An 18,907-nucleotide genomic window follows, 5' to 3' on the forward strand; every position below is an offset into this window, starting at 1 on the left:
ACTGAGCTGAGGTTGCAACATAGCATCCCTGTGAGTGCGCCTGGGTTGTGTGGGCCCGGTGGCAGGGCCTCTGGGTCCGTCAGACCTGGTTTGAGCCCTGACTGCCTCTCTGAAGCAGATGGGTCTTAGGAGGTCACCCCTCTTCTCTGAGAGCGCTGGCCATAGGGTACTGTAGGCGTGAAGCAGAACATGTAAACTGTCAGGACTGAGTGAGCACGATGAAGGCTCAGTAAGTGCGAATTGCTTTAGTATCTTATCTGGACTCTGGGCATTTACTGCTTCTCCGTGTGCTGACATACTGCACCTCCATTTGTAGTAAAGCATTTCCAGTCCTGCAGCGAAGCAAGCAGTCTTTGACACGGTGGTGGAAAGAAGAGAGATTAGGATACACGGTGACCACCGAGATGAAAAACCCCTCGGGGCTTCTTCTTCCTCACGCTTCTGGGAGTGTGGGCACTGTTAGCATGTACCTTCCTCGTTAAACCGTGAAGCATGGATGCAGTTACATGCTCCGGCATCCACTCCTGGGAATGGCAAGTTAAATGGAAGTTCCACACCGGTGAAATGCAGAGATTACATTTGTGTCTCTGAAAATTCCTCAGGAATTGCTGACACAGCCATGGGGGAGATAAGCAGCAAACAGAATGTTAGGGTAAAATTGCACACCTTTTTAATTTTGCTCTCTCCTTCCCTCTTTTTGGTCAGGGGTTGATCCCCTAGGGGTGGGTTGAAAGTATGAGAAGAGGGTGGATGTGAGGCTCTGTGCCGAAGGCGACATTTAAAGCAGTTCAGACTGTTGAAGGTTCCTGAAATGTTTAGACGTTCAAGGGGCATGCTCGCAAGCGTGTGCTGTTTTCCTCTCTTCTGTACTATTACTTTAATGACTGCTTGTGTCGTAGCTGAAACCTCAGTGGAGCTTTTTCCCAGAATAGCAGGGAGAGAATACGGATGCGGTTCCGAGTGGGGACCTCTGCCCTCCTCCACGTGGCGAGTCCTGGAGCGGGAGGCGGGTGGACCGAGGTCAGGCTCTGGGACTGTGAGCCCGGAGACGGCGAGAGAGCGTGGTGGCCGCAGGATGCGCTGCCTGTGTGCCCTCCGAGGTCCCGGGGCGGCGAGGGTGCCCGTTCCGCCCGCAGGTCAGACCCCGCTTCTGAAGCGTAAGTCGGGGGATTGAGAGGAGGCTCGCGGGGGGCTGGTGGCCTCTGTTGGCCTTCACTTTCCATTCTGGGACCCTAGCTTGTAGCCTCTTTCCCGCTTCCCTACGTTTTCTGTAGTCTTAAAAGCCGCCACACTTAGGGGTAGATAAATCTCTTTTTTTGCTTGAATATACTTTTTTCTTTTTTAATTTAATTTAATCTATTTTTTTATACAGCAGGTTCTTATTATCTATTTTATACATGTTAGTGTATATATGTCAATATACTTTTTCAGCATTGATTTAAACGTAGTGTTTTGCAGTTTTAAAGTCTTATTTGCAGTCTTATGATCCTTACATTGTGTTAGTTTGAATTCCGAGTATGAATCTTGAAAATGTATATACAGAACCATCAGTTCTACTCTGTGACATAAATCACAGCAAGGTCCTTTTTTTTTTTTAAGATAAAACACAAGTCAAAGTTATTACTAGATTTGTCCACAGTCAGCAGCGGTGATCTTCTCGCTGGCCTTGCCATTCCTGGACCCAAAGCGCCCCATGGCTTCCACAGTATTCATGCCCCCTTTCACCTTGCCAGAGACCACATGCTTGCCATCCAACCACTCAGTCTTGGCAGTGCAGATGAAAAACTGGGAACCGTTTGTGTTGGGGCCAGCATTTGCCATGGACAAGATGCCAGGACCCGTATGCTTCAGGAGGAAATTCTCATCATCAAATTTCTCCCCGTAGATGGACTTGCCACCAGTGCCATTATGGCGTGTGAAGTCACCACCCTGGCACATTAATTCCGGAATTATTCTGTGAAAGCAGGAACCTTTATAACCAAAGCCTTTCTCCCCAGTGCTCAGAGCACGAAAGTTTTCTACTGTCTTTGGAACTTTGTCTGCAAACAGCTCCAATCTGTTAACATAGCTTTATGGATTGGACAAGCAGTCACTTCTTGGTTTCCAGGTCCCTTACCTCGAAGGAGACGCGGCCCAAGGGCTCGCCGTTGACGGCGATGTCAAAGAACACGGTAGGGTTGACCATGGTTGGGCAGCGTGGAAGGTTCTGGGGTGGCGGCGTCTGCAAAGCCAGCAAGATCCTTTTTGACCCACCTCCTGGGGTAACGGAAATAAAACCAAAAATAAACAAATGGGACCTAATGAAACTTAAAAGCTTTTTGCACAGCAAAGGAAACCATAAACAAGATGAAAAGACAACCCTCAGGATGGGAGGAAATATTTGCAAATGAAACAACGGACAAAGGATTAATCTCCAAAATATATGAACAGCTCATGGAGCTCAATATTAAAAAAAACAAACAATCCAATTGAAAAATGGGCAGGAGACCTAAATAGACATTTCACCAAAGAAGACATACAGATGGCCAAGAGGCACATGAAAAGTTGCTCAACATCCCTAAGTATTAGAGAAATGCAAATCAAAACTACAATGAAGTATCACCTCACACCAGTCAGAATGGCCGTCATCAAAAAATCTAGAAACAATAAATGCTGGAGAGGGTGTGGAGAAAAGGGAACCCTCTTGCACTGTTGGTGGGAATGTAAATTGATACAGCCACTGTGGAGAACAGTATGGAGGTTCCTTAAAAGACTAAAAATAGAACTACCATACGACCCAGCAATCCCACTACTGGGCATATACCCTGAGAAAACCATAATTCATAAGGGTCATGTACCACAATGTTCACTGCAGCACTATTTACAGTAGCCAGGACATGGAAGCAACCTAAGTGCCCATTGACAGATGAATGGGTAAAGAAGGTGTGGCACATATATACAATGGACTATTACTCAGTCATAAAAAGAAATGAAATTGAGTTTTTTGTAGTGAGGTGGATGGACCTAGAGTCTGTCCTACAGAGTGAAGTAAGTCAGAAAGAGAAAAATACCGTATGCTCACACATATATATGGAATCTAAAAAGTGGTACTGATGAACCTAGTTGGCAGGGGAGGAATAAAGACTCAGACGTTGAGAATGGACTGGGCGACACAGGGTGAAGGGGAGGCTGGGATGAAATGAGAGAGAGGCTTGGACATATATACACTCCCAAATGCAAAATAGATGGCTAGTGGGAAGCAGCCGCACAGCACAGGGAGATCAGCTCGGTGCTCTGTGACCACCTAGAGGGGTGGGGTAGGGAGGGTGGGAGGGAGGCTCAAGAGGGAGGGGATATGGGCATATATGTATACGTATAGCTGATTCACTTTGTTACACAGCAGAAACTCACACCATTTGTAACGCAATTATACTCCAATAAAGATGTTAAAAAAAAAAAAGTTCAGCTGCCCTTGGATGGCAAAAAAAAGAAGCACCAGTTCTGTTGAATTATAACTGATGTGTACCTTTTGCATTATCATATATGATAGTAGCCTCATAGGCTCATGGCTGCCTGCTTTGAGTGAATTACGGGTTTCGTTTTTTCCAGCACTTTAATTGTGGCTTTTTGCTGGGCTACCTGATGGCTCTCTGTGTGTTCCCCTGGTTGCCGTGTTGCCGGCAATGGTGTCATTTCAGTAAATACGGGGGAGGTATGCTGTGTAAGGATCACCGGCATCAGTAGAAATTAAGCTGAAAGAGCCTTGCTTTGTCAGAAAAGCTGTAACCAGCCATTTTGTCTTGTTTGATTGTAGTACTAAATTTGTTTATAAAACTAAAAAAAAAAAACTATTACAGTGATCTATAAAGATATATAAAAAGTTCTGTTTCCTTTCTTAACTGTGCACGTATCTGGCAATTGCAAGGCTGTCATGTGAATATTCAGTTACTTTTGCTTTTGCAAAAATTCCACATAAAATTTTAGTTGTAGGGGGGAGTTTTGGGGGGTGGGTGGGTGATGAGGATAATTTGCTTAGTTTTATTCATTATTGTCTGCCATAACTATGGTTATGAAATTGCATGTATAATACTGAAATATCAAAAATGGCCTGAAGAGACTTTTTGACGATTTTTCTTGTGGTAGAAAAGGCCCCAACTGGATTATATTTAAAGGAGTCGAAATGTACTGTTAGTACCATTAAGCTTCATTTTTATGGGACTGTGCTCGATCATTTGTTCAGCACTCAGAGAAATGCTGGTAAAATATAAATTTCTCCTCCATAAAGCCATCATTTCTCTCTGCTCACACGTTAGGGATGGGTGTGCTGATCTGAAGAGGCGAACGTTTCCGAGTGAAAATGTGTGAGGGCTAGGGCGGGCGTGGTGGGCGCGAGACGTGGAGTGGCCGAGCGTGGGTAGGGGGGCCCCGCCTGGGCTCGGCCGCTGTTGGCAGTGGCTCCCGTCTGCAGACGTGCACAATGACCCCTCTCTCAGGCCCAGGGTGGCGTGGGCAGGGATGATGCACAGTGCATGTCCGGTGCCGTCGCCTTTCTCTGTCCCTCTCCCTGACGCGCGTTTCTGCCTGTGCATCTCCTCTGCCCGAGCTTGGGGAGGAGGGCCAGGAGGCAGCCCTGAGGGTCAGGCTTGGAAGAGCCAGCCCTGCAAGGAGGGGAAGACAGGGTGACGGCAGAGCATGGAACCGTGCACAGCGGTGCCAGCGCCAGGCTCCCCCGCAGCAGGGTCCCGGAGCATCGCCTGCCTGGCTTCGGAAGCCGAGCCCTGTGGTTTTCCGGGAAAGCCGTTCTTCGAAAGCGCAGAGTTCTGTGCACAGAGGTGTTGGGTCGTGTTGCCTGTGAAAGCGCGTGTGCACATAGAGCCGTAGTTGTAGTTGGGCCGCTTCTGTGCTAAGTATTTTAAATTGCACCACCGTGGCAGGCTGTCTCGCAGGAAGGAAGTCGTCATGAAGCCTTCCTTCTGATGGAAGTGGGAAAAATGTGTCTTGTATATGCTGAGTTGTTATAACAGGGACTTTGTGAAAATTTTCCCGTTTTATAATTTGCTTTGATTTTGATAATAGCTCCTAACTGTGTATGTATATTTGTTTAAAAGGCTGATTTTTGAAAAAAAACTATAGGTAGGTAGGTAGATGGCAGGTGCTGTTAACCATGCTGTCACCCTTCTTACGCAGCCCAGGACGGCGCTCCGACTTCAGGCCACCACGTCGTCACGAGCCCCAGTGTAGATAGGAGCTGTCTTCGAGAGAGGTCTTACTGCTTAAGAGACATAAGGCTGATTTCCCAGGGATTGATTAATTTGTTTTCAGCCTGGTATTTGGAAGCCTTTATTTCTGAGTTGGTTTAGTCGAGTCAGATACCTTCCCCTTTCTATGTGTCAGCAGAATCGATGTGCAGGGTTGAGAGTAAGAGGTGGGCAGTGCCAGCGCCAGCTCTGCCGTCACGCCTCCCACAGAAAGTCACTCTAGGTTGTACCGTAGGAGCCTCTCGTATTCACCGCTTTTGAACTAGCGGTTTCAGACGGTTTAGCCTGAATACCGCGCGTTTTTCGCCAGGAGCCGTCAGTGGGACTGCTGGTCCTAGGAAGCTTGGGCAGGTGGCCACGTACAGCTGGGGGCGGAGGTGAGGCGTGAGGCGGGTTCAGCTGACCCGCCCCCGGGGGGGATGGGCTCGGTGATTCTTCAGGACCCCGAGGTCGTCCCGCCCTCCCAGTGGGTGGGTGCCGCCTCTTCTCACAGCCTGCAGTCCAGGCGTCCTCCGTCCCCGGCGTCCGGAGGGACACGTCTCGGCAGCAGTGAGGGGCACAGACTGGCTTCCTCCCACCCTTTATAAACGTCATCTGTCCCTCAGCGCAGAGTTTCAGTCACAGACGTGAGCCACAAATGTGTGGGTGACAGCTTGACCCACAGCTGCGCCCCTGGCCTTCCTGGGGTCCTTCCTGAACTGGAGCCCCCAGGGCGGCACAGGGCACGGTGCGGGACAGCTCAGTGGGGCGTTGCCACTGGAGCGTCAGCTGGAAGGCGGTGAGGGTGGCAGAGGAGGAGCACGACGTTAAGGACGTGCGTTTAGAGCTGGTTTAGTTGCGTTTAGAGCTAGTTTAGTTGCGTTTAGAGCTAGTTTAGTTGCGTTTAGAGCTAGTTGTGTTTAGAGCTAGTTTAGTGCGTTTAGAGCTAGTTTAGTGCGTTTAGAGCTAGTTTAGTTCTGAGTGTATGCTCGGTGTCCTCACCTGCAAATGCGGAGAACTTTCTTCACACACATTGGGAGGGTTCAATGAACTGATGATGCGAAAATGCTTTTAAAAGTTTAAAGCCTGAGTCTGTGTGAGTTACTTTATCGTGCTGCATCGTGCAGCCGCCTTCAGGGACTAAAGCACCTGGAGGGGCAGCGCCATGATTCAGCTCGTTGTAGTCGGGACGCGTCTCCTGACACGTTTTACCGTCTTGAAGTTCCCGGTAACTGGGCCCTGTTCTTGCTCTCAGAAGGCCACTCACATTCACACTTTTCCCCAGGAAATTGCCTCGCGGAGGTGGCCTTCCGTGATGGGGGTTGCTGGGAAACCACAGGTGCTCTGTGTTATGCACACGTGGTTTTGCTCAGGCTGAGGGCGAGAACATGCACCGTGTGGGGGTCTCCCCTCTGGTGTTTGGAGATAACCGGCACGTGTTGGGCTGTGACAACGGTAGCCTCTGAACCGTCAGGGACACCGCGTGGTACTTCTTAGTCCCGGTGGGACTGGGGCAGGAGCGCGGCCCTTCTGAGCTCTAACGGTGGCCTCTTTTCCTCTCCCCGCGTGGCTGCGCGTGGTCAGTGAAGAGCTGGGCGAGTTCATGGAGATGAAAGGCGCCAGCAGCCCAGGCATCCTCGTGCTGACCACCGGCCTCAGCAAGCCGTTCATGCGCCTGGACAAGTACCCTGCGCTGCTCAAGGAGCTGGAGAGACACATGGAGGTACCGCCTGCCCTGCCCGCCAGCCCGCCAGCCCGCCACGCCCGGGACAGGGCTCCCGGGCCAAGGCCTGCAGAGGGGGTTTACCCAGCGGCCCGTAACTCGGGGTTTTCAGAATGACGTTGTTAAACGTGAACTTGCTTTCCCTTATCCCAGCTGTAGAGAAGTGTCTGCTCCCTCAGTTCCTCTCCCACCCGCTGCTGCTGATGGGGGATTTTCCCGTCGCTAGAAGACACTCATAGCATTGAGGTGTCGTATCAGGAACGTGCACTTAACAGTGTGTGAAGTGCATGAGTTACAGAGTAATAACAGTAGAAAAATTAGTTAATGATACGTATTTATACTGTGTTCAGACACCAGCCTGTGGGCCTGGGAGAAATTTCGGTTCAGGTTACTGGCTTGGTTAGGCCGTAGGGAACCATTCCCCAAAGGGCAGGCTGTCCAGTCTGCCTCACAGCTGTCCGCCTCTGTCCTCTGTGGAGGACTGTAAGGGCTGGGCGTGGCCGTGTGCCGGCCTCCCTCCCCAGGACAGAGTCCACATCACTCTGCTCCATGATCCCCTCAAGGACTAAGAAATGGCACTTTAATGCTGCGAAGAATAGGACAGGTTACAGGTTGAAAAGTATACGGAAGGTCCGAGCCAGTCTACAGAGTGCCTTTCTAAGAAAAAACTTTTCATTATGAAAGCTAATAGTGTGCTTCTTTTATTCAAAGGATTATCATCCAGATAGACAAGATATTCAAAAATCCATGACTGCCTTCAAAAACCTTTCAGTAAGTGATGAAGCATATTACGTTGTTTTTCCCCGTCAGACATTATTATGGCAAACGAATGCAGAAAATTACTTATGAAGTATAATTTGGATTTACTCTGATGAAATAAAAATAAATATATAGTAGTTATGCCATGGCTGGTAAACTCTCAGGCTTTACTGGACTGTGGACACCAGGAAAATGAAATGATCATTGTTTAAAATTTTAAAAAGGCACCACATAATGCTATAGCTACTTACAGTGATTCAGAACATGTTTTTAACCTCATCCCACAGTGTCTTCAGTGACTGAGTGTGAAATGGAATGCTGTTGGGGTTTTTGTATCTGTTGTCGTGCCGTCTTACTGACCTGAGTTTCTGGAGTACGTGTCTTACTTACAGCACACGTGGAACTTACTCTTCCCCTCTTCTCAGTCTTCTCTGTTTCACTCGCTAGTAAAAGCAGAAAATATTTTTCTTGCCCAGTCCACGTTTTTTCTTCTAAAAGTGTCAGGAATGGCTGTATTTTTCTAAAACAGTGTCTCTCGTTCTAGAGCTGTTGCGTGTTTTGTCTCTCTTGACTTGATTCCATACTTGTGAAGTAAGCAAATTGTTCACCAGGTGATCTGTCTTAAGAAGTAAGATGCAAAGCAGTATGGCCCAAACCTAAGGTCACAGGAGTCCCGTTGCTCCTAACAGTGTTCTGTGCTTCCCAGGCGCAGTGCCAGGAAGTACGGAAAAGGAAGGAGCTGGAGCTGCAGATCCTGACGGAAGCCATCCGGAGCTGGGAGGGGGACGACATCAAGACCCTGGGCAGCGTCATTTACATGTCCCAGGTCCTGATTCAGTGCGCTGGGAGCGAGGTACCGCAGCGCGCGAGCGCCATTCCCAGCACGGCTTTCCTAGGGCCCCTGCACGTGGCCGGTTTGGGAGGCGCCTGCCTGGGACACGGCTTCCCGGCGTTCCTTCACTTGTGTGAGCGGTGTGTCGATGGCGGCGCGTGGAGGTGCTGCCTGCGGTTCTCTTTCTGTGTCTCCTTTTAGATTCTTGGGAATGTTTGTCCTTCACTGTGGTCTTTGTGGGGCTTTTCTTACCTATTGAAGCAAATGAATTTTAATACATAAACAGTGCTTTTAGGTCTTTCATGTAGATTGGGTAAAGTTTATGGGGTGGGTGGACACATTGAGTTGACGTGTTGGATTTTAGGTTAGTGCCAGCGTCTACCAGTGGACTAAATCCATCTCCACGTTTTATCCCACCCTCCTTCAGCCTGAAGGGCCCACCTGGTCACCCACTGCCCCTAAAAGCTTACAGGTTCTTTTCCTCCATTTTCTCTCAACCACAGAAAGAAGATTTTACTAATTAAGAGTTAATGGCAGAGCTAAACTCCTTAATCAAATTTTATAAGCAGATGTTAACGTGGGCTACTTGTGAGTCTAAGAATTTATCATAATTTTGTTTCCAATTAATGTAGCTCATTAAATTTGGTAGAGAGAAATATGTAAACAGGAAGTATGATATAATATTTCATAAGGCCTACTATAAATATTCTCACAACTGTAAAATATGTGTTTTTAAAACAATTATTTGAATTTGCTCTTTTACATTTAGGAAAAGAATGAACGCTATCTTCTGCTGTTCCCAAATATTTTGCTAATGTTGTCCGCCAGCCCTAGGATGAGTGGTTTTATATACCAGGTAAAACACATTTTACATTTATATTTAATTGTTTATTGTGGATCTGAGAATCATTTCCAGGCTTGTTTTGAGTTCTGTGTTCAGTACTACATGCATCTGCTTGTGGGCTGCGTGTAGTGTTGTATGCATAGTGTTACATTCAAATACATACACACAAGTCCTGTCTGTGCGTTTCGATGTGACTGTGCAAATTAGGATGCTTGTGTTAATCCAAAAGCAAAAAAAGGAGGAGGAGACTAAAATTTGTGGAGCTGCCCCCCAGGACACAGACTGCTGAGGTGCGGTGCCAGCCCGTCGCCACCAAGTCGTGTCCCGCTTCTTTCCTGGTGGCTGGTACACGGTGGGCACAGCAGCGGGCTAGCTGGAGGGGGACCCGTGGCCGAGGTGGGTCATGGGCACACGTCGGGTGGTGTACGTGGTAGTGGACGATCGTTTAGCCTTTCTCTTGTTGATCATTTTTCTGATTCTTTTTGAGACAATATGAGAGCTGATTTCAGAAGAACACGCAAGGGGAAATGTTTTCTTTTTTGTGTGCTGATTTCAAATGTGGTATTAAGTGCTTTATGCTTTTTCTGTCTGTCTCGTAGGAGCTTCTAGCAAGGTTTACTGCCTTCTCTCTGTGTAGTTACAGAAGCTTCTGCCTTTCCCATCAATTTTTCAAGGCCTGGCTAGTCACCAGATGCTGTTTCAACAGAAGTCGTCCTTTGTTTTCTCTGAGCTGCGTTTCTGCATACGTAGCACATTGTTTGTTTTGTCCCTGACAAGAGCTCTAGTGGGTCCTGAGTCCAGAGTGTCCATGGCTTGTTTGTACCTGCACAGAAAGCTTTGCCACCCAAAGAGGAGTGTCATCACACACTCCAAAAGGAGCACTTTAAAATTGAGAAAGCAGCTATACACGGGCAAACCTAGAAAAATAATACCTCTTAATTTGTAAGCCTGCTGCTGACTGATGTCTGGCTGGGGGAGCACCTACTCAGCTTCCCCCAAACTGGCGGCTCCCGCTTTAAGCGACCTTGGTCCTTTTCCATCAGTGTTCTCCAGCTTCGTGCTTTACACCCAAGAGGCTGAGCCGGGGCCCTGCTTTGACCTGCGGGAGCTGAGGTTGCCGTCTGGGGCAGGCTTAGGCCCCTAGGGTGTTGGCATTGACATGCCACCAGCAGAGCACTGTTCTCCCGCCCTGTGCACGGGTTCCTGGGGGGTTTCTCTCCAAGTGCTGTGACCCACGGTCCACGTACTGTCAGTGTTCATTTCTGGCTTTGAGGGATGTTAAACAGCGCTACATCCAGCAACAGTGAGCACGTCCTGTCCTCCGGGGTTGCTGCTGCGTCGAGTGCAGCCCTGCAGCTCTGTTTCCCGGAGAGTTCTCAGAGCTGTTGGTCACCCCTGTGCCTTAGGACTCTTGGAAGGGCGTCTGCAGTGTCTGCATCTAACCGCGGCTGTGCCAGTGCTACCTGCTGTCCCGCCTGCTGAGCCCTGGTGGCCCGTGGACTGGATGATACCTGTCTCGGGAGCGGAGGGCTGGGAAGACCGCCTCGTGCCCTGTGGGATGCTCGGCGTCACCCCTGGCCTCCGCCCTGTAGGTGTCAGGAGCCCTGTGGGCTGTGGCACTGCTGGCGCCCCCTGCAGGGCAGGACTCCCGCTGCCACCCCACTGAGAGTCCTGCTTCTCGGGAGCGGCTTGGCCCCAGTCCTCAGGGAGAGACTTTCCCTGAGGGCTTGCTTGGCCACCGCATTCCGTGGTGTGTCTGTTATTTGTGCTGGTCCCTTCCGGCCCATTTCTGGCCTCTCTCCGTGGACGTTCCCGCTCCCCTCTGTTGTCAGAGCGGATGGGCTGGCTGCTGTTTTCTGCATTTTGTGCAGCGCTCAGCACAGCTCTTGACTTCCTGTCTGGTGACGACCGCGCACAACTGCCGTACAGTTCCTCTTGCCCCAATTTCCTTCTTACTTTGCCTTCAGATGTGGAACTTCCTCTGCATTTCTTTAAGGCAAATCTGTGCTTCCTTTGCATAAAGAACATCATTTAAAATAGCCACTGTAGACTCTAGTTTTTTTATCATGATGTGTAATGTTTTTGTGTCCTGCTGTTTATGTTTAGAGTAACCCATCAGGTGAAATTTATTTTGTTTCTGGTTTACTGCCCTGTACCTTTTTGCTGGCTCATTTCTCGATTATAGTATTACGATTTCTTGTTTGAGGTAGAGGTTCGTATTACACGTGCATTTGGTACAAACAAAAGAGCATTTTTGCTTTACAGAGACAGTTCCTCTGCCACTTCTAAAATCATTTAATATTTACTTTATTAATGGTATCTTCTTTACTAGAAAAGCACTAATTGTTTTTTTTGGGGGGGGTCTTTTTTAGGGAAAGCTACCAACGACAGGAATGACAATCACAAAGCTTGAGGACAGTGAAAATCATAGAAATGCATTTGAAATATCAGGTGATAGGCACAGACTCTGTGGATGCCCTCTGTCCGGGTGACCAGGCAGCTGGCCCTCTGTGTGCAGGCCCTTGCCGACCCTTCCAGGGGGCTGACACCTCAGCGCTGTTGGCCCTCCTCGGGGGTGCGCGTGTGCATGTGTGTGTGTTCCACCTGCTCCCCGTTTCAGCTGTGTTTCTCTCTTCCAGGGAGCATGATTGAGCGGATCTTAGTGTCCTGCAGCAACCAGCAGGACCTCCACGAGTGGGTGGACCATCTGCAGAAGCAGACGAAGGTCACCTCTGCAGGAAACCCCACCATTAAGCCTCACTCTGTGCCGTCTCACACCGTAAGGGCCCCCGTCCCTCTCCTGCCTCCAGACTCCGGGGTCAGCCTTGGGTTCAGTTGCCAGCTAGTGATCAAGTGCTTTAAGGCATAGTCAGCCTCTGGGTCAGGAAAGCACAACACGTGCGTTGTGTTTCTCTGCAAAGCACTTGCTCGTTGCCAGTGGACGGTGAAGTGCTACATGCGCGTGCGCACACACATACACACACACACAGAGTTCATGGCTCCTGGCTAGGAAGCTGCGTGTGCGCACACACACAGAGTTCATGGCCCCTGGCTAGGAAGCTGTGTGTGGGCACACGCGCACACACACAGAGTTCATGGCTCCTGGCTAGGAAGCTGCGCGTGCACACACATGCGCACACACACACACAGAGTTCATGGCCCCTGGCTAGGAAGCTGCCTTGCTCAGAGTGGGTCGTGTAACCTGAGTTGGTTTCAACCAAAAGCCTGAGAGCCACTGGTCCATAGAGGGCTTTTCTGAGCATTTTAATTGTATTTATTATATTTCATCAAAAAAACAAACAGTGAATACTTACGATGACGAAAAGGACCAGATTCATGTTGAAGGCATTAAAGTGTAATTTTTGACTCATTGTTTTGATTGTAAGAAATCTGTATCTTCTACTTTTAGAAAAGCTCAATAGCTCTTTAAGTTTTTAGATGCTTAAACATTTCAAAATATATCAGCACCAAAGTGTCAGTGTTTAAAACTTCTCTTTACTGGTGTTTCATGCTTAAGATACTGGTATTGAATGATCTGAACATTCATCATCTTTACCAGGTAATAGTGAAGAACCAGGCACCCTTCTTACAGATGACCAGGGTCTCACAGCATTTCTGGCTGGTGGGTTCTTCTTGCCGTCCTTGCCAGACTGTGACGATCTTTCCTGGGAGTTTTCTACCACCTGTGGTTGCCATCCTTGGGGTTAAGTTTTAGCTCAGGGACAGTGGCCATGGCGCAGCGTGCTGGTCACAGGTGCAATGTCTTAGGCCAGTTCTCAACAGTTTGGGGGTTAAAACTGCTCGTTTGCTTCAGCTAATGTTTCATTTTGAATGGCTCCACCATTTATAACTTTTCCATACTTTTATAAAATACTAAAGGTGCTTAGCTTTCACGGGACTAAATTTATCCCAAGGACATAGGTGCGTCCACGTGTGTGTTTGTTTGTTTTGCGGTACGCGGGACTCTCACTGTTGTGGCCTCTCCCACTGCGGAGCACAGGCTCTGGACGCGCAGGCTCAGCGGCCATGGCTCACGGGCCCAGCCGCTCCGCGGCATGTGGGATCTTCCCAGACCAGGGCACGAACCTGTGTCCCCTGCATCGGCAGGTGTACTCTCAACCACTGCGCCACCAGGGAAGCCCCACGTGTGTGTTTATAAGGAAAAGGGAAGTGCCTTCTCGCTCAGATTGTCTGTAACAGCCTGAAACTAACCTTTATAAAGTCACATCAAGTAATACTGTGCTGTGTATCGGGACGCTGGCCGCTCTCGTTCCTTTTCTTGTCACATAGTGGAGGGCGCTGTGCCCCACAGCAGGGTTGTCAAGTGTTGTGTGCTCTTCTTACGGAGGTTCTCTCTGGGGGTGTCTGTGTTCTCCCTGTGATTGCTGTGTCCAGCTTGAATAATACTCTAACTTTAGCATAAAGCTACCTCTCTTGACTTTTACAAGCAAGGAGAAATAAAACCAAATGTTACTTTATCGTGACATTGCTAGAAGGGATGTTTTGCATAATTTTCTCCTTTTGTGAATTATTTAGTTTGAAAAAATTATTTTGTAGTGGTTGTATAACGCGTACAACACACACACACACACGCAGGACAGGTGTGTGGTCACTGCAGAGTCCACTGCTTCTGTCCTTGGACACCAGCCTCAGCTACAGCCTGGGCTTCCCTTTAAGCCTGTTTTTCAGATATTGTTCAGTTCTTTCGAATGATGGTCTCATTCAGGTTTGCAGCTCACAGAACCACTCAGCTCTTTCTCCTGTTAAGCATATACTGTATTGTTTTCAGCTAATTTGAGGTCATTAGCTAATTTTTGAATGTTATTTATTTTATTTAACATTTTCTTATTTAATTGTCAGTGTGATGGAATACTTTTGGGTTTTCTAGGAATATAAACCGCATTAATAAGGCCCTTCTGAGAAATTAGATTTATATAACTTTGTTTTGATTAAAGCTGACTTTTCTGAGAAAATGTTTTATCCCAGGGATTGGCAAAATTTTTCTAATACAAGACAGACAGTAAATATTTGGGGGGTTTTTAGGCAATATGATCTCTGTTACAATTATAGTTTGCTTTTGTAATACAAAAGCAGCCACTGACAGAAATAGGCCTGACTGTGTCCCTGGAGCACTTTTTTTTTTTTTAAACAAAAACAGGGATCAGGCCCTAGTTTTGGCCACCCCTGAATCACCAGGCAGTGAGTAATACAGCTGGGGAGGTAATCATTACCCTCCCCATAATCACATTCCCAGTGCAGGGAATGCCCGTTCTGTCATACAGTTCTGGTATCTGTACTAAATGAAATACCTTTTTGCAAACGTGACTCCATGGCAGTTAAAGGTGGTGGATGGAATTTCTGGGTCTGATCCCCCAGCGCCCCGCTGCTTCCTGACCCCCGCTCAGCCGCGGCCTGGAGCAGCACGCGGGACGGCGGCTCCCCGCTCACCCGAGTGGCCCAGAGACTGAGCATCTGGAGAGCCCAGGGCACTGCGCACAAGCTGGGGCTGCCGCAGCGGGGGCGTCTTGGCGGGCCGGCTGTGTTTGCTCAGGGCCCCCTGACACTGAACGGTGTCTCTGCTCTCTCCCGCCCTGTTCCCCGCACAGCTCCCCTCCCACTCGGTCACCCCGTCCAGCAAGCATGCGGACAGCAAGCCCGTGCCGCTGACGCCCGCCTACCACACGCTGCCTCACCCCTCGCACCACGGCACTCCACACACCACCATCAACTGGGGGCCCCTGGAGCCTCCGAAGACCCCCAAGCCCTGGAGCCTGAGCTGCCTGCGACCCGCACCCCCTCTCCGGCCCTCAGCTGCTCTCTGCTACAAGGAGGTGAGCCCCGACTTGACGGCTGGGCGTGTTACTTCGGCCGTTCCCTGCTTCAGTCCAGGGAGTTCAGAAATGTGGACCATCCCGTGTTTCTGTCTGTGACATAAAGCAGATCGGCTTCTTCAGAACTGTGAAGGGTCCGCCTTTGTTCTCCTGTTCCTCCTTCCTGTGGTCCTGGGAGCCCTGGGGAGACCCTCGTGGCGGGGCCCTCTCTGTGCCCGTCACGGAGGAGCTGTTTCTGTGCCCACGTGGCCTCCGTTCCCTTTGCCTGGAGGCCACGGAGCTGGGAGGCTTCACGTGGGCCTCCCGGCTTCTCGCTGAAAGAACTTTGAACTTGGTTGTGATGGGTCTCGCTGTGTGCATGCCACTCTGCCACACCGTGTGACCCTTGTCAGGCGTGAGCTCTTGCCCGGGAACCCTGCGTCTGGTCACCTGTGTAAGGCGGAGGGAACGTTTACGGGGAAGGGGGGTGAGGGCCGTGCTCCTGGTGGCGTGGTCACAGCGCACCCGCTCTCCTCCCCTCGGACAGCGTTTGCACGTGTCTGCTGTTGCCTCCCCGCCCGATGAGAAAGGGAAGGGACTCGAGAAGTAGGGTCCAGGAATATATGCCCTTGAGGACGCTGGTGATTGTGGGAAATGATGAGTGTGAGTGGAGTTTGGTTACCGTAGGCGTGGCTGTGAGTGTGGCGGGCGTGGCCTGGCTGTGAGCGTGGTGTGAGCCTTTGCGTGTCCACGAGGCTGCATTTGCAGAGCCCCTGGAGCAGACAGCCCCTCCGTGCTTGCCGGCAGCCCTAGGTGTTCTAAGATCTATAGAAGAGTACAGCGTAAGTTATAATTAATCCTTTATGTTTCTGTTAATGAATTTTGGTTTTTGTGACCTGTACCTTGAGGGTGTCCCTGTGCCCAGGTCGGAGCGTTCTTCGCCCTGGCAACTCCTGGAAGAGTGCTGATGTCTGTGTTGCAGGGGTGTGGACAAGCTCTGCTGATCTCATTGCTGGGGAGGGAGGGTGGGGCGGAGGAGGGAGAGGACTGCGTGGAGGGGTGTGGCCGTGAGCACGTCCGTGTGCTGAGCACGCAGACCGCCTGGTGGGCAGTGGTCACAGACAGAGGCTGCACAGAGCACTGCCGAGCGGGCGCTCTGCCCGGCTCCACCTCCGTTCCCCAGGACTAGGGAAGCCACAGGGCACATGCTGGATTCACTTCTTTAGGGACTGATTTCTGCTGCATTTTCAGGAGCTTTTAAATTTTCATTTTCACGGGGAAGATTTTGAAGAGACACCTTTAAAACTCAGGCTCTGTTCTCTCTGCTTTTCAGTCTGATCCATCCCATAGCACGAGTCACGTTCCGAGTCTTGGATTCTCATCGTAAGGTTCACCAGTGGTTTACATAATTTAAATGATGCCGAAGTTAGCCTTTTCTGACATGAAAATTCAGTATACGCTTGACAGTCGAAACCTTGCCCACCGCGTTGGGCGTGGGCCTGCTCTGTCTTCCACGTTCCCCTTCGCGGGGGGGGGGGGTTTGGGCGCGGTGTTGCAGGGAGGGGTAGACCCTGAGGCGGTGAATGTAGCTCCGGGCAGTGGGAACGCTCCGCAGCCGGGGCCCTGTCTTCTGCATGCCTCTGCCCTCGAGCCTGTGGGCTGCTCTTAGACCCTTTTCTTCTCCCTTGAGGCTTCAGATGCTTTGCTGAAGGAGTTGTGTTTACTTGCCTTTCTTTTAACAGTAGCCTTAGTTCCCCGTCTCTTGCTGGTTGGCTGCAGCGGGGGGCTGCCCCAGAATTAGCAGCGCGCAGCTCCCTGTGCAGGCCTCGGCCAGCTGGCCCTTCCGAGCCAGGCCTGGCTGTTGTCCCGGTGCCACTGGATCCAGGTGACACGAGGGTTCTTACCAGAGTCTGCACCCTGTTGACTGTAGATGATGCTCAGCAGCTGGCAAAGAACGATCAGAGTTCGAGGGGAGCAGGGGGCCCCCGCGGCGCCGGAGTGTTGACTGCTTCACACCTTCACAGTGGCCCTCCTCGCGGACCGGCGGAAGTTCCTCCCTTTGGGGTTTGTCAGCCTTTCCCCCTTTGCTTCCCTAGGATCTCAGCAAGAGTCCCAAGACCATGAAAAAGCTGCTCCCCAAGCGCAAGCCTGAGCGGAAGCCTTCGGACGAGGAGTTTGCGCTGAGGAAAAGTGAGTACCTGCGAGGACGCGGGGCTCTCGGCGGGCGGGGAGGCGCCGGGCTTTCCAGGGCCGCACGCAGAAGCCAGGGCCCAGCCGAGGGTCCCCTCTAAAGGACGTAGCTGGAGCGGGGGAGCGACAGGCCCCACGAGCGGGGGAGGTGCGGGTCCGTGGGACCCGCCTGGCCTCCCCTGGGTGGGCCTCCCCTTGGTGGGCCTCTGTGCGGGGCCCCTTGACCCGGGGTCACCCTGCCTTGGGCGGCGGCTGCGGGTTTCCGCTGTGGGACCGACCCTGTGCTCGGAGGGCCCCCATGCTCCGTGAGGACTCCTGAGATGCCGTGAGCAGCGTGGACGGCAGCTCCAGGTCCTCGGCCTCCCGCGTGGATGCGTGGCGAGAGCGACCCGGCGTGGCAGGTGGGAGGGGTTCTGCGGGGCCGCCTCTGCAGCTCCCCCAGCCCCGAGAGCTGCCACGAGGCTCTGTGACTTTCCAGACCTTTGCTCCTTTTGCCCACACCCATTTGGGAGCCTTTGGGGATTCACTTCCAGAAAAGGCTTTTAGACTGGAGCCGAGTAGCCGGCGTCACCCCGAGGAGGAGGCGGCTTGGTGCAGTGGCTGCAAGTGGGCCCCCCCCATCCCCCCGTCCTTGGCGAGGGTCATGGTGACCCCTGGGGAAGTGGGCTCAGGGATGGCCTGGAGGCTGCTCCCGGGTGAGCTCCCTCCGCCCGGGCCACCTGACATTCCCTGCCGCAGCCCCGCTCGTCCTGCTGTCCTATGGTCACTTGGTCACTTCCCTCAGATGGTGAGCGCACCTGCGGGACTCCTGATGGAGTGGGGGAGGCCGAGCGCCCCCGTGCGGAGGGTCCACCTGTGCACAGGGTCCGGCCGGGGCTGGACACCAGCTCCGCATGTGCAGCTCTGACCCAGGCCTGGTGGGCTTTCACCCCCAGCGCTTGCCGGGCGCCTTCTTCTGTGCGTGGGCGCTGCGCTCTGCGTGCCGCGAGCGTGCTGACCCATGTCTGAAGATGGCGGTCTGCTTGCATCAGCGGGACAGGCAGCGTCACTCGTGCGGCCGCCCTCCTGTTGGCAGAGGGGAGTGGCCTGGCCTGCCTGCGGGCGTTACCTCGAGCGAGACTAGTTAAACGTTGTTCTTACGGAAACCTGTTAACGACCGGTCCCAGTTTGCGGAATTTAAGTCGGCTTTTCAGCCGCCCCTCAGCTCTCTGTGCTGACGCTGACTCTTAGCAGCGAGCGTGCGGCCCGCCTTGTGTGTGTCTATATCACACGACGGCGTGCAGGCTTTTTGATGCAGCTTATGAATAGTTCAGTCTTCCATTCTTCCCACATTTTTTTGTTAGAGTAGTTGAACCTTTTAAAATATATTCTAAGTAATATCTTAGAAGATGCAGAAAAATCTAGAAAAGCAGAAAGCAGAGTTGAGCCACACGATGGTATGAATTATGCTGGGTGCGAGGGTCTGTGCCCGGTACCAGGGCCTTTAGGTGCTCTTGCTCTGCTGGCTGCATGCTCCACGCATGTGGCCTCTGA

The 18,907-nt window shown here is 51.3% G+C and overlaps 2 protein-coding genes across 5 annotated transcripts in view; one reads left to right on the top strand and one right to left on the bottom strand.

The window, feature by feature from the left end:
* The window catches only part of ARHGEF7 (Rho guanine nucleotide exchange factor 7), a 125,221-nt gene that overhangs the window by 90,759 nt on the left and 15,555 nt on the right, over nt 1–18,907 (top strand). For all 4 annotated transcript variants that reach the window (XM_081214846.1, XM_081214843.1, XM_081214844.1 and 1 more), the window contains 8 exons: nt 6,801–6,939; nt 7,651–7,710; nt 8,405–8,551; nt 9,300–9,386; nt 11,747–11,825; nt 12,014–12,153; nt 14,981–15,205; nt 17,281–17,374. In XM_081214846.1, the coding sequence (XP_081070972.1) occupies nt 6,801–6,939; nt 7,651–7,710; nt 8,405–8,551; nt 9,300–9,386; nt 11,747–11,825; nt 12,014–12,153; nt 14,981–15,205; nt 17,281–17,374 (971 nt within the window). The remainder of the gene's footprint in view (nt 1–6,800; nt 6,940–7,650; nt 7,711–8,404; nt 8,552–9,299; nt 9,387–11,746; nt 11,826–12,013; nt 12,154–14,980; nt 15,206–17,280; nt 17,375–18,907) is intronic.
* Nucleotides 1,603–2,240, bottom strand: LOC308605129 (peptidyl-prolyl cis-trans isomerase A-like). The gene is made up of 2 exons (XM_081214847.1): nt 2,117–2,240; nt 1,603–2,049 (listed from the first exon to the last, which is right to left on the bottom strand). Exons 1-2 carry the CDS (start codon nt 2,183–2,185, stop codon nt 1,624–1,626), a joined length of 495 nt encoding a protein of 164 aa, XP_081070973.1. The 5' UTR covers nt 2,186–2,240; the 3' UTR covers nt 1,603–1,623.

This window comes from Mesoplodon bidens (assembly GCF_964165515.1).
Source record: "Mesoplodon bidens genome assembly, chromosome: 17".
NCBI classification, from domain to species: Eukaryota; Metazoa; Chordata; class Mammalia; order Artiodactyla; family Ziphiidae; genus Mesoplodon; species Mesoplodon bidens.

Bases quoted from the DNA above. Each gene is read 5' to 3' on its own strand.
- LOC308605129 (XM_081214847.1), bottom strand. From the start codon at position 2,185: ATGGTCAACCCTACCGTGTTCTTTGACATCGCCGTCAACGGCGAGCCC. The intron at 2,050-2,116 runs GTAAGGGACCTG...AACAGATTGGAG, and splicing joins TGGGCCGCGTCTCCTTCGAG to CTGTTTGCAGACAAAGTTCC.